Source organism: Salvia hispanica, chromosome 5 (assembly GCF_029641045.1).
Source record: "Salvia hispanica isolate PSC_SH4W2 chromosome 5, Shi_PSC_v1, whole genome shotgun sequence".
Lineage (NCBI taxonomy): Eukaryota > Viridiplantae > Streptophyta > Magnoliopsida > Lamiales > Lamiaceae > Salvia > Salvia hispanica.
In genome coordinates, this window is record NC_142696.1 from 23,610,456 (window position 1) to 23,624,840 (window position 14,385).

The following is a 14,385-nucleotide window of genomic DNA, read 5'->3' on the forward strand; positions in this document are numbered from 1 at the left end:
GAATATAAATGTTGCCAACTGTCCCGCCAAGTCTCCGCCAATAAAGAAAATAACAAAAATGCAGCAATTTCCAGGCCATCCGACATTATATTGTCTCTATTCTTACTTGGCAATATTTAACGTTAAATTCCACTTTATCCACTGTCCACTTCCATTTTTTTCACACACAAATCAACAACTTATGCAATTTGTTTTTAAATTACGATACTGATGTTTTTAAGATCTCATATTTTGTTTGCTGATTAATACTACTATCGACTTCTATCAAATAAAAACAGAACCTAAGTGGAAGTACACAATTTAATGTAGAGCCAGTTCAACTTGAATTGTAAAAAATAAAAATGTTGATGTTCAGGTGAGAGGGAGAAACAAACACCATTTGGCATTTTATCATTTTTACCTCGAAAAATAGTCATTTTCACCATCGTTACAATGAATACAACAACACGCCTAAAAATGGTCCCACAATCAGATAATACCCCATATACAGACTGTCCCCCTAACTACAAGTAGCACCAATCAAGGAAAGATTTATCACATTTTATAAAACAATATACCAATTCCAGACACAGGTTGGGGTGACTTATTATACCTCAAAAATGTATATCCATCTTCAGTTATTGAATCATGTGTTAGAGCGCATTGAGGCCTGCAAGTCCGCGCAGCTGCTCGCAGACTATGAAGGTAATGGTTGTTTGCGGGCCCAGTCTTGCAAACATCGCAAAGCCCCTAGTTGATTTCCAATGACGGATGGTTAGTTAGGTAATCAACCAGTTCGAGAGTAATGCTTGTGAAATTAACAACGAGCGGTGCTCACCCTTTGTAAAGACCACGAGGACCTTCTGTTTGCAGAACCTGGAACCGTACACAAAAATGGATATCAGATGAGTATAATGGCTTTAAAAACCCCTTTACTTTTGTGTTGCTGGTCCAGTAGATACAATAATACGATCACATGCAAGCATTAACAATTTTTTTTGACAAGAAATGCAACTTGTTCCAAATCATAAACACAGCTTTCTTATCAGACTTCTCATTATGCATGTTCAAACAAAAGGACGACTATCGAATCATTTGGAATAGGTGCTCAAAGCTGAATGATTAGAGAGTGGCAATTACTTAAAGAACATGGTAACCCTAAATGTACTCAATTTTAGGCCAAATGAGAAGCAAGGAATAGGCCAACAACCTGGTAGGCACAGTGGAGGCCATTTTTATAGCTTCCAGCACTTTGAGATTGTCGTTGCAGCATAAGTCTTGTTTTAACCATATCAATCGGTGCAGTCATGATGGTGCTCACAGTGCCAGCTATAGTACTTGCACTATATTAATTGACAAGTTACAGAATAAGAATTTAGAAACAGAAAATGATTTATACTCATACAACACATGATTGACCTTGTTGCTTTAGAATTGAAGCATATGCGACTACCATAAGTTAAATAAATCACAGCCAAATCACTAGTTTTTTTCTACCTCAATATCAATTGAATTTTTTCTACATTTAGGTATGACTAACCAACAACTAACTATGCAACTTAAGGAATTTCATCAAGCTTTTCAGCTCCAAGCTAATCAACTTATTCATCCTTCTCTGTTGCTTCATTATTCTACACAACTACTTATTTAATTGATGCAAAATTGTGATACCTTGCTAATTTCAGGTGGAAATTTGCAATTTACATGTAAAGAGATTTGATTGCAAATCACGTAAGCAAGAAATGAAGAAACGCAAATAAATTATCCTTATTCGTTACATAAGGGTGGACAACTAAATATGGATAACAGGGCACCATTTTCCTTGAAGGTTCCAGCAGTTTCTTAAGTATTTCAAACTTATAGTCTTCTTTCCATGTGTACTAGTATCAATACGTATGTGTCAATCAGTCCAGGAAGCAAGAATTCTGGAGTAGCAATGACTTGATAGATAGAACGGAATATATTTTCAGCATATCTCACACTTTAATTAAGATCATACGTTATTCAAGACCATCCACTGCCTAACCCAGCTAAGGAAGCTTCCAAGTTCCACAGTAGAGTAAAAGAAGCACAAACTATTAAAATGTACAAAGGGAAGTCAAGTTACGTGAGATGCAGATAAAATCCTTCCTGAAGAGAAGTCCATTTCATCAACATCTGAAAAGCGGGATGACAAAATCAAAACGTGAGAGATTGCCTCTAAGCAAGAGAATAAACTAAAACAATGAAAGATTAGTATTACTGTGACAAAGGGTGGTTCACCTGCTTGGATTCATCATACGTTGCCAGCTGTGATGCAGTCAATGCAGCAGCTCTGGTCATTGCAGGACCAAGCCCCTTCCATAGGGCTGCAATGCCCTCTTCTGAAGCAATTTGTTGCAGTTCCTGGATTGGCCCACGAGTGTGTGTTCCTCTCATCTGCAACCGTACCTAAGAACAAAGAGAGTTAGCTGGACTTTTCTAGAGGGAGTTGGAGATCCGTTACGCCCAATACCTTCAACACTTCCACTGGATTGGTAAGTGCTGTTGCAACAGCGCCAGAGAATGCTCCAGATGCAATCTTCATCAAGACATTGTGGGACTCAAAAGCCAATTCACACACATATTTTGAAGGTTCGTATAAGCCTAAACGGAGACCTCCATAAAGAACTGACCTCATTAAAGCAGGTGTCAATCCCAGATACAAGGCCTTGAGTCCTTCACTTTTGACTACTTGCATAGAAATTTGTCCCTACACCAAACCATGAAACAGAAAAGATTATCCTCAAATCCTTCATCAGCACTGGTATAACTAACTAAGAAGCGTCTTCTATTAAAAAGTCATACCATGCCAGTCAACGGACCTCTTTGGCCGACTAGTTGCATTTGCAGCCTAACCTTGAGAACATCTGTATTTCAACATACACTAAATCACTTATTCCCCAAAAGATAGAAATAAAATTTAAAAAAAAGGGGGGAAAACAACAACTTAGAATTGACGAGCTAATTGACAGCCAATCAAATATCGATTTAGGACCAATCTACAGTTCTACACACAAGAGCTATCAATTGGCTTTGGTAATTCACCAATCTCATCTGCCTTAAATTGAAGTAACTGACATCCATATCAAAATTGCAGTGACTGCTTAAATGCTGTGAGTAAAGAACCAGATTATCAACCTACTCATCAAAAGCACGTAGTTACACTTATCACAAACACTCACCTAAGCTAGGAGACATTAAACCGATTGTAAACCAATTCTCAACAATTCTACTCTTTAATGTGAAAAATAACAGGAGCCAAATATCATCCGCATACATATTAAGAAGAGGAGAAGAAATAGAGAAAGAAATAACCTAAAGGATGAGTAGTTACGGTTGCAGTAGCAACAGACATTCCACTGGTGCCGAAATGATAAAGCACATCGGAAGAGGATACTCCCCATTTTGCTTTCATTGATCCTACATTCATCACATATAATCTACACTTGAGAAATTAACTCAAAACAACCTCAGCGACCAAAGCAAATTAACAAAACCATCATTATATCTTCAAAAAATCAACAGAAACAAGCCGATAAATAATGTGGCCCAACCATTTAACAATAGGAATTGCAACTTCTACAGATGACTTTCAATCAAATTTTCGAAAAATATTAACGCAGATTTACCAGGGGAGGAGGAAGAGTTCGACATTGCCAATTTGGAGGGATTCAATCTTTTTTGCAGACGAAATTATTGAAGTTGCATCGAATTCGAGTCCTTTTTGACGGGCGAAGTTTTATTGTTGGAATTTTTTATATGCATAATATTTCTCACGTTTTCGCAACGTGGTGAAGGAGTATTATTTATTACTCCCCCCGTCCCAGTTTTATAGTTACATTTTGTCATAAAAGTCCGTCTCACATTTATAGTCACATTTAAAATTTTTCATATTTGGTCATAAAATTTTACCCCATTATTCACTAAAATTACACCTAAATGTCATTATCAACACAAAAATAAACCAAAATAAAAATAAAAAACCAAAAAGTCACTTTCAACCAACTCACTTAATTTATTACACACTCCTTCATCTCACTTTATTTATTACACACTCCACCATTTCACTCTTCCATCTCACTTCATTTATTACACACTCCTCCATCTCACTTCATTAATTACACACTCCATCAATTCCTTAAAACTCGTGCCCTAACTAAATGTAACTATAAATGTGGGACGGAGGGAGTACCAAATTTATTCTACTACTAATTTCTTTCGAAATTCATAGTCCCAACCAAAATATTTCGATGGTAAAAAAAATGATGTGACAAGCCAACATTCATGTGACTATGTCTTGGACATGTCGAGTGCACAAAAAATATCAAATGAAGATTATAAAATGAAAAATGTTGAAGCTGTTGCTATACAAAAAACAAATCAAATGAGAACGTATTTTCCACATTCTCAATTATTTTTTCTCACGTTTGATGCTAAATTGTGTTTTATTGTAAATTTATTTAAATTTGAGGCTATAAACTGAAATAAACAAGTCCAAGTCACAAGAAATATCAAATGAAGATTATATAATGAAAAATGTTGAAGCTGTTGCTATACCAAAAACAAATCAAATGAGAAATTCTTTTCAGCTATTCAAAGGTCGTGAGAAATCCAAGATTTTGTGACGAAATGAGAACTTGCAATGATGGAAGACCAAACAAGCTCGTTTTATAAATTGATACAATATATACTTGTTTTGTGTATTACTCTAATTGAATGACAAATAAATGATTATCTAAAATAAGAACATACCGTTGATCTAACTAGGCTGATTTATAATCTAAATTGAACGGCAGTTTGCTACTTTAAAATAACATAGCAAATAATTTAGTTTAGTCTTGAGACTGCAAATGTTGATTTAAACTGAATTTACTCATGGAAATGTATGGGATTAAAGATTATTGTTTTGACAATCTTCCACTGTTGGATACAAAATACATGTAAAAACACGCTAAAAAGTAAAAACTAATCAACATCAAATGAGAATGAATGAGAAACACAAACTCATAAGAAGATTTATTATAGAGTATATGATGACAAAACCATCGAGCCGATGCTGCAGCTCATATGAAGATTTATTATAGTGCCTTGAGTCCCACGAGTTCTCGTAGCTGCTCGCAGAGGATGAAGGTGATTGTTGTTTGGGGGCCAACTCTCGTGAACAATGCAAACGCCCTAGTTCAAATAACAAACTCAAATTGGTTCAACATTTAATTTCACATTGTACTGCTATATATTTATGTAACTCACCCCTTGTAGAAACCTCGTGGACCTTCTTTCATTAGAAGCTGTGAAACCCCACACAAAAAATGATCATCAATAAATAGTAGTACTAGCATAGTACAATGAAGCAATTAATAAACAGAATAGGTAAGAACCTGGTAAGCACAATCAAGTCCATTTTTATAGTTTCCAACAAGTTTGGACTCTCGTTGAAGCATAAGTCTCGTCTTGACCACATCGATGGGTGCCGTTGCAATGGTGCTCGCAGCCCCAGCCACGGTGCTTGCACTGATCATGTGCAAAGGGGCATGTTAACTACTAACAATTGAGGTATTGGCACTAACTATATACAACTGAAAACAGAACACTTCAAGGTTGCAGCGAATTACATGAGATGCAGATAGAATCCATCGTGGAGCGAAGTCCATCTCATCACGAGCTGCGATATATAGGGAGGGGGGAAGAATGTTAGGGAGCATCAAAGCATGAGAATGAAAGTAAATAGGGCAGAAACAGGAGTGAACCCTCTTGGTTTCATCATAAGTAGCAAGCTGTGAGGCGGTGAAGACAGCAGCTCTGGTCATTTCAGGGCCGGCCCCTTTCCAGAAGCCGGTCAAGCCCTCATCTGCAGCCATCTTCCGCAGCTCCTGCAACGGCCCTTTAGTCGTCAATCTCCCCATCTGCATCCGCACCTAACAACAAATAAAAAAAAAGAGTGGTTGGGATTGAGTTGAAAAGGATTTTAGAGATGGATCCATCACAGTCAGTACCTTCAATACTTCGACCGGATTGGTGACTGCTGTTGCAAGAGCGCCAGAGAAGGCTCCAACCACTACCTTGGTCAAGATATTGGGGGATCCAAGAGCCATTTCAGAGAGACGCAGCGTTGGTTCGTATAAGCCTAGACGGAGACCTCCATAAAAAACCGATCTCACTAGCCCAGGCGTCAATCCCATGTACAAGGCTCTTAGTCCTTCAGTTTTTACCACGTTTAAGCCAAGTTGTCTCTACACAACAAGATGGATCATCATCACAAACTGTCCAAGAATTTGTTAGCTAACCAAGAAAAAGAGATGCAAAGTTACACACCATGCCGATCAACGGGCCTCTTTGCCCAACCATTTGCATTTGCAGCCTAACCTTTAGAAGATCTACGCCCCAACATAAACCAAAATCACATACTTCCAATAATCATAGCTGAAAAAAGTTAAGAAAAAAATGTACCTAAAGGATGAGTGATGCTGGAAGCAGCAGCGACAGCAGCTCCACTGGTGCCAAAATGATAAAAGGCATGGGATGGAGAGGCCACCCATGTTGCTTTCTCTGATCATACAGACAAGAACAGTTAAGATCAAAAGCAGAGAAAAAACTAGATGCTTGATCAAGTGAGGTTTAATTACCAGAGGAGGTGTCAGCCACCGGCAATTTGAGAGCGTTTGCCATCGGCAACTCTCTCTCTCCCTCTCACACACAGCTACCACAAGGTGAAGAATGGCAGTGGCAGCAATCTTTATGGAAAACGTTTTCAGTGATTAAATGCATTTAATTATGAAGTCAGTGAGCAAGTATATGTAGGTCCATCCCATAATTATGGAATACTGGTATGAGATGTAAGAGTATATTCATAATACTAATATGCAAATTCAACTTGCATATGCAAAGCAATATTCCAAAAGCGCCCCTCAGATGGTTTGTTTATGTTGTAGTACTAACAAATACTAGTACAAATGAGTAGTGTTTCTTTATTGACATGATTCTTGGGATCAATAATGTTGGGAAAGGAATCTTTGTGAAAATCCAATAATTAAATGAAACTGTACTCATCGCAAATCACACATTACTTTTATAATCAATCATGCTGACTCGGTTACGACACTGCAGAGTTGTGACTAACGTAAAATAAATGCTTATTCCAACCACCATGTTGCAATAATAAATATTTGAATAACGACACCATTGGTACACATCGCGAGGAACTTATAAGAGGCTGCAATTATTTAATAAAAACAAGATATTTTTAGATAAGCGGTTGTGACGCCTATTAAATTCAAACATATTCATTTCAATTATTTTTTTATACATTTGCCTTCAGGCTTCAATTTGAATTCCAAATAACGAGTGTTTAACTGTTTATGCAAATATGCCATGTTGTATAAACAGTGGTCTTATTATTCTAGCATTGAAATAAAAAAAACAGAGGAGTACATAAATTTAGTTTAGACAGAACAATAGATATGAATTTATTTCTCTCAAGAAACGCCTACACCTCAGTTACGTTACAAGTAGTTATTGTCTAATTCTAGAACTAGAACAATATATCTGTACATGCAAAAAATAACAAGCGAGGTGAAAACTGGTGGCCTCAACTCCATGGCATGCATATATGTTTATGCACAATATCAAGTTGATAAGAATATGTCAATATATATGCTTAAACAACACAGGATTTGACTGTCAATGAAGGAAAGATAGCTAATAACATGCAACAAAGTCGAAGCAGATCATCCACGCTTCTCCGATGAATTCCAGAAGACACTGATACTCGCAGCAAAAGACTTGTGAATGCATAACAAGTATCCAAGAGAGCAAAGTAATCTTATCTGCGCTGTGATAGAGAAGGTCCTGCAAAGGAATAGCGGTGGGAGACTGGTGCAGACATTAGATCAGCTTCATGGTGGAGACCAACTCCCCGACTGTGCTCTGATGGTTCGCAAGAAGCATTCAGTGAATATGACCTTTGGTTGAATACTGATTGCTCTTGAAAATTATGGGGTAAAGGTCTATGTCCATCATGGAATGTCCTGGGTGGATGGCTCGGCATTTGGTTAGTGTGGTTCAGATCACCGAAATAGCGCTCCCTACCAACCGGATGATATGGTTCTACTGGAACTGCTGTTGCCATTGGCATGGACAGATATCGATTTACCAATGAGGTGGTGGCCTCATCATACGGGTCACATGAATTATTGCGAGGTTCTGTCATCATGGGAGATGCTGCATTAGGCACTACAGGGGGCTGGGCTACCCGGAGGCCATGTATGCGGTACTCCTTTTCACTAAGGTAGAGAGAATCAGGTTGATTGACTTCTCTTTGCTGCACAGCTGAATCTACTATACTCGTGGAAACAGGGTTCCTAAGTAGATGATTTAGTTCAAGATCAAGCTTTTTAGTCCCTGACAAATTGCTGATATCATCGCCTGCAGCTGCTGGCAGGTGATGTCTGCCATGTCGAAGCCCGTTACTTCTGTATTCTTGCTCAGAAAGAAAAAGTGGATCCCGTACTGAAACTGGGCTATGAATTACATGGTTGCCGGATAATTCTTTGTCATGATGCAAAGGGGTAGACTTTCCTTGTATATCAGAGTTGGTACACTTAATCAAATGTCTTTGCCTCCGGTAATCCTCATTAAATGAGGTTGCTGGTGAATTTGAATAAAAAGGTGGTTCTTGGACCATGGACTTTCCATTTGGATGCAGCAAGGGGGTGGGATTGAACGCGCCTATCAGATTTTTCACCTGCAGAGAAAGACGGAAGAAGTTAGTGTTCCAAAGTCTTTTTGAAAATAATGAATCTCAGTAATACATTCGGGATAACAATCTATTAATCGTACTTGCTTTACTGTCAACTCTGTTTGGAACTTGCGTTTCTTTTCATCATAGCTGTCTCTGATTGCTTTCTTAAACACACTCTCAGGTAGTGGAAGGCATGCTTTGTGAACAATGAAACGGACCTGCAGAAGAAAAAACACAATAAATCAGATAGCACAATGCAAATTATGAGGGTGGAAAAAGGTAAATCTATAAGAGCAAGGCCGACCTGAGCTGGGAAAGCCCCATTAAAAGCTTCTGGCTCAAGTTTCATTCCACCGGCAGATGATGCTTCAAAGACCCCATACATGAGCTTGAGATCATAATCATAAAGGAAAAATTTAAGACCAGGCTTGATGCTCATAACAACCTCTTTCTTGTGTGCTGGCACACCCATTATTTGGTATTTGAAACAATCTGGTTTGGTTTTGGAGTTGCACATAAAAATCAATCCACCTAGCTCTTTCTCAGCTTCTTCATCAATTTCTCTGATAAGGTCTTTTTCTCTGTCATGACTACGTGAATTTAGCTTTTCATTAGTAACCGGATGGGAATGACCTTTTTTTCGTTCATTTTTTTCATCTCCCTTCCTCTTATCGTCTCCTGGGGTTTTGACTACTGCAGAAGGCTCTGCTTCCTTCCTATGGCGATGTAAATTTTTCTCTTCATCAGTAACCACCGGATGGGAATGACGTTTCTCTTCAAATTTGTCAATTCTCTTACTCTTATTGTTTCCCGGGGATTTGACTGTAGCAGCAGGCTTGGCTTCTTTGCCTTGTGTAGAACTCTCAAGAGATTTGCTTCCAAATTCAGGGTTAAGCCTGTCAAGCTTAAGCCATGTACAAGGCTTCCTCACTTTAGGAGTTGGAACAGGTTCTTTTGCAACATCGCCCTTTTCATCTTCAACTATTTTCTTGTTCGATACTACCTCTTCTGGAGTAGTTTCAGAATCAATTATAGCTTTTCTCAGCCTTTTCAGCGGTCTCTTGCTAGTAACAAAATCTTCTTTAGTAGGTTTAGTGACTGCACCAGCTCTTCTCTTGCTTTTCCTCACCATGTTTGTACAGGCTAACCTACCTGCACGTCAAATGCGATCCTGCAAAAGAAATAGTACGTATATAATTGTTTTTTGCCAATTGAAGACGAAAAAAAGAATCGTATTGCTACTAAAAGAACATTCAATTCAACCAGTGCAAAACATTCTCATTATGCGACTAAACACTGCATGACAATACTGCAAAGCAAATTTGAGGCATAAATTTCAATGAGATTGTGTTTCCAGTTTTTCAGAGCGGCAGCATTACTCTGAACAAAAACTAGCAACATAGATATCTCGATTTTCAAATAAGATAGGAAGGCATGAGTTTCACAATTGTTCAAGAGCTATATCTCGTCCAGATCAACAGATATCCAGCTTCAAAATATGGATTCCACCAAAATTCATATATATGCCTGCAGATTCACATCCACCCTGTACAAACCTCACACTCTACCCAGTTCAAAATCAACGGAAACAACAAACTCCATCAACCTTTTCTAGAAATATCAACGCATTACAGCTAAACCCTAAATCATCAAAATATTTTTCAGTCGCTATGATCACCTCTAGACAAACGTAAAGGAGACAATGTAGGTACTAATTACAGAGTTGGTTTCTCAATCAACAAAATCAACATCGAATTGCAAAAATCATCAAACAACATATCATGAAAAATAGCCGCAATCCAGACAAATATATTACTACCTGGTTTGTAAATAGATTTTTAATCAATTGTACACTCTCCAATCCGAAGTAGCTCAAATATCAAAGAAAAAGGATAATTCACCAAAATTAACGATGAATATAAGAACCTACCGTGAAAGTTTGCGGATTTTGCCGCCGAATCGGTGTCACGAATGAGGGCAGAGAGAGAGAGAGAGAGAGTAAAATCAATAGAGTAGAAATTTTCGCCTTATATTAGAATTCGGGCTGTTTAGTGTGGGCTGGGCAACTAGATTGCACGTGAAAGGCCCGAATGCAAAATCAAAAATTTCTTAAAACGGAAATAAAACTTGTTCGCTTTTTTCTAAGAGGTCATTACAAATATCAATATTACATTCAATTGTAATTCAAAAAGATTTTGCGAAATGCCATTTAAAGAAATTTACCAAATTCTGTTTCTCTAACTTTTTCTAAGATATTCTTTTCCTAAATTTAAGATTCTCATATACTAACTAGTAAGTATTTAGGTAGGAGTAGTATTTTATAGTACGTAGTATGATTTTTATTATTTTATACAACTATATTAATATTAATTTTAATATTAACATTACTATTCATACCTAATTATAATAATAGTAATAATAAATAATAAAGAGTGAACTACAAAAATGGTCCCTGGACTATGGGTTTATCTCGCCCATAGTCTCTGGACTTTAAAAATAGGATTTTTGGCTTTTTAAACCAAAACCTTTCTCTGAATTCCGGTTTTTCCCATGAACTATGAGATTTGTTTTTAAAACCACAAACTTTCATTTCGTTAGGATTTTCCCAACCCGACCCGAATAGCACATTTTTTACCCGAATAGCATAATTCAAAATGTTAAAGTTGTGTTTTATTTATTCAAAAGTTGTCATTTGTTATGTAATAATTGTGACTGTATGTATTATTGTGCCAAATAGGATCCAAGTAATCAATTTAGTGACAAATAGGATTAAAATTGACATGTAGACAACCCGGGTTTCGTTGTTGACCCGCCGAGGGAAAATTCTAACAAAATGAAAGTTCGTGATTTTAAAAACAAATCTCATAGTTCATGGGAAAAACCGGAATTCGGGGAAATGTTTTGGTTTAAAAAACCAAAAACCCTTAAAAATATCGCCAGTAGTCCCTGGACTAAGGGTTTATCTCTAAATTGGTCATTTTGGCTTTTTTTGGTACGAAAATACCCTTTGATATTATTTTGGGGGGTTTGGACAATTTGGTCTTTTTACACTTTTAACATTTTAAATCTGATATTATTTTAGTTATGTATATTATTTCAAAATTATCATTCTTCTTCCATTTTGTTATCCTTCACTGAATCTGTTTTTTTTTTTTTTTATTTCAATATTAGATTTAATTTTATAAAATTAAATTTAATATTTAGATTTTTAAATATCAATAATTTTTTTTAATGAAAACTATTAATTCATGGACACTATAAATATTGATTAAAACTATTAATATTTGTTATTTAATATAATATTCAATTGAATTGAAGAAGTACAGAAAAATATTATTAATCATGATGGAAAAATAAGAGTTATTCTATTTAGCCTCCGTTCGGTTGTTATAATTGCTTGTGATTAAATATTATGAAGTTGACTAAAAATTTGATCCTACTTAAAATTTTATATAGGAGTATTTTTGTTGAAATTTTCTAGTAAATTTTGATTGTTTTCAAATTAATAAACGAAAATTATATTAGTCTTACATTAGATGCATATTTATTTCAGAATAAATTGTGTTATATAATCTATTTATGATTAAAGCTACTATTAAATATTGAGTAAAACTAAGGCGTTGTCATACCTTATTGATTACATAGTACTATACACTATCAAATATTTATTATAACTATTAATTTTTGCTATTTAATAATTTTTATAATTAAAAAAAATTATTGATTTTAAAAATTAAAATTTAAAATTTTGTAAAATTAAATCTAATATTGAAATAAAGAAACAAAATGAAGGATGACAAAAGGGAAAAAGGATGATAAATTTGAAATAATATCAAAGTTAGCACATAACTAAAATAATATCAGATTTAAAATGTTAAAAGTGTAAAAAGACCAAATTGCCCAAACCTCCCAAAATAATATCAAAGGATATTTTCGTACCAAAAAAAAGCCAAAAGGACCAATTTCGAGATAAACCCTTAGTCCAGGGACTACTGACCATATTTTTAAAGTCCAAGGACTATGGACGAGATAAACCCATAGTCCAGGGACCATTTTTGTAGTTCACTCAATAATAAATAACTATAATTTAATGGCAATAGCTTATTATTAATTACTTTCTTTAATTATGTTATAAATTATTTTTTAAGATAATTTTAATGTGATTATTTAAATTATGAATTATTATGAAAATAATACACATTATTATTCATATTTGCTTTAAACTAATAACTAATCAAGAAAGTCTTCATGTAATTTTAATAAATATTAGTGTAATTATGAGTATTAACTATAATTGTTAGTATTATGTTATCGATTAATAACTTATTAAGTTTTAATGTAATTATTATAATTATATTCTTGATAATAACTTATTGAGTAAAATCAATATAATTTTAAAATTAGAAACTATATTATTATTATATTAATTCAAAAATTCAATTATTACATCAATTAGTTAACTATTGCTTAATTTTATTTAATTGTTTTATACTATCTCTAAATTAATTTGTATTTCATATATGTTGGAATACAATTATTAACTAATGTACATTGGAGTGTTATATTGCTAACTCAACACTTAATTGTTAACTATAACTAAATAATAGTCATTAGATATTCAAATTAAGGGCCTAGATCATCAACGCCGAAATGTCAATATGATAAAAAAAAAGGTCAATATTAAGGTTAATTTACAAGAAATTAGTTGTAACTAACTTTTGAAAAATATCCCATAACTTTAAAACGTATATAACTTTCTCGATTTAAATTATTTTTTCGCACAACATATATCAAATTAAAGATAATTTCATAAGGATTCTAACGAGATCTCACTTGCATATGTTCCGACGTCAAAATTTGAAAAAAAAAATCAAAATTTTTTAATTTTTTCGTACGGCACAAAATCAAAAAAATATGTCAATATAATACATGTAGAATGTCAATATATAAGCAATGTGTTAACATTCTCAAAGCATTGTATTGATATTTACGAAGCACTATATTGACATTTTCATCCAAAACCCTAATTTGATAGTTTTTTTTATCTTTTTCGATTTAATTAATAAAAATTAAAATTACATGTGGCAAATTGTAGACCATAAATTTTCTAAAATCATATGGTCTTAAACTAATTGTAGTTAGCAATTAAATGATGAGTTAGCAATTGAAGCCAATTAATAAAAACGATATAAGCATACACTCCCTCTATATGTAGTTGGCGCGATATCCTTCATTAAATATTTGAAAATGACTATATTAAAGGCTTAAAGCAGAGAACATGTGGGTAGACCATACCAGGTCGTTGTAATGCAGGAAATAAGGTCCCTCACCAAATAAAGCGTGATTATTTATCTTAATCAAGAGAGGCAAAAATACATTTCTATTTTAAAAAAAACATTGGCATCGTTTTGAGATTTTGACCTCTGCACAGGAATAAGTCAATAACCATCAGCAATTGATCACGTGTTTAAATTGAATGGTATTCTACTTTAGTAAACATTGGGAAAATGCAGATCATCTCATAAAACATAACTAAATATCACTCCGTATAAACTAAAAAGAAAAAGGAAAATCCTAAAATTTTGAAAAAAAAATTCTTAGTTAATAATTCAATCAGTTAATTTTTATTTAAAAAAATAATCACAAAA

At 34.6% G+C, this 14,385-nt stretch overlaps 3 protein-coding genes across 3 annotated transcripts; all 3 read right to left on the bottom strand.

The window, feature by feature from the left end:
* Window positions 1-362: 362 nt before the first annotated feature.
* On the bottom strand, window positions 363-4,712 carry LOC125187734 (uncharacterized). The gene is made up of 9 exons (XM_048084362.2): window positions 3,630-4,712; window positions 3,316-3,420; window positions 2,806-2,867; window positions 2,474-2,710; window positions 2,242-2,409; window positions 2,087-2,136; window positions 1,190-1,322; window positions 818-855; window positions 363-729 (listed from the first exon to the last, which is right to left on the bottom strand). The coding sequence occupies exons 1-9, from the start codon at window positions 3,652-3,654 to the stop codon at window positions 633-635; spliced, it is 915 nt and encodes a 304-aa protein (XP_047940319.1). The 5' UTR covers window positions 3,655-4,712; the 3' UTR covers window positions 363-632.
* Window positions 4,713-4,853: 141 nt separating this feature from the next.
* On the bottom strand, window positions 4,854-7,053 carry LOC125188344 (uncharacterized). The gene is made up of 9 exons (XM_048085129.2): window positions 6,624-7,053; window positions 6,448-6,546; window positions 6,313-6,374; window positions 5,994-6,230; window positions 5,748-5,915; window positions 5,613-5,662; window positions 5,379-5,511; window positions 5,251-5,288; window positions 4,854-5,175 (listed from the first exon to the last, which is right to left on the bottom strand). Exons 1-9 carry the CDS (start codon window positions 6,664-6,666, stop codon window positions 5,079-5,081), a joined length of 927 nt encoding a protein of 308 aa, XP_047941086.1. The 5' UTR covers window positions 6,667-7,053; the 3' UTR covers window positions 4,854-5,078.
* Window positions 7,054-7,433: 380 nt separating this feature from the next.
* LOC125188343 (uncharacterized) lies at window positions 7,434-10,768 on the bottom strand. Its single transcript, XM_048085128.2, has 4 exons — window positions 10,668-10,768; window positions 9,042-9,908; window positions 8,836-8,955; window positions 7,434-8,740 (listed from the first exon to the last, which is right to left on the bottom strand). Exons 2-4 carry the CDS (start codon window positions 9,867-9,869, stop codon window positions 7,820-7,822), a joined length of 1,869 nt encoding a protein of 622 aa, XP_047941085.1. The 5' UTR covers window positions 9,870-9,908; window positions 10,668-10,768; the 3' UTR covers window positions 7,434-7,819.
* Between the last annotated feature and the right edge of the window lie 3,617 nt (window positions 10,769-14,385).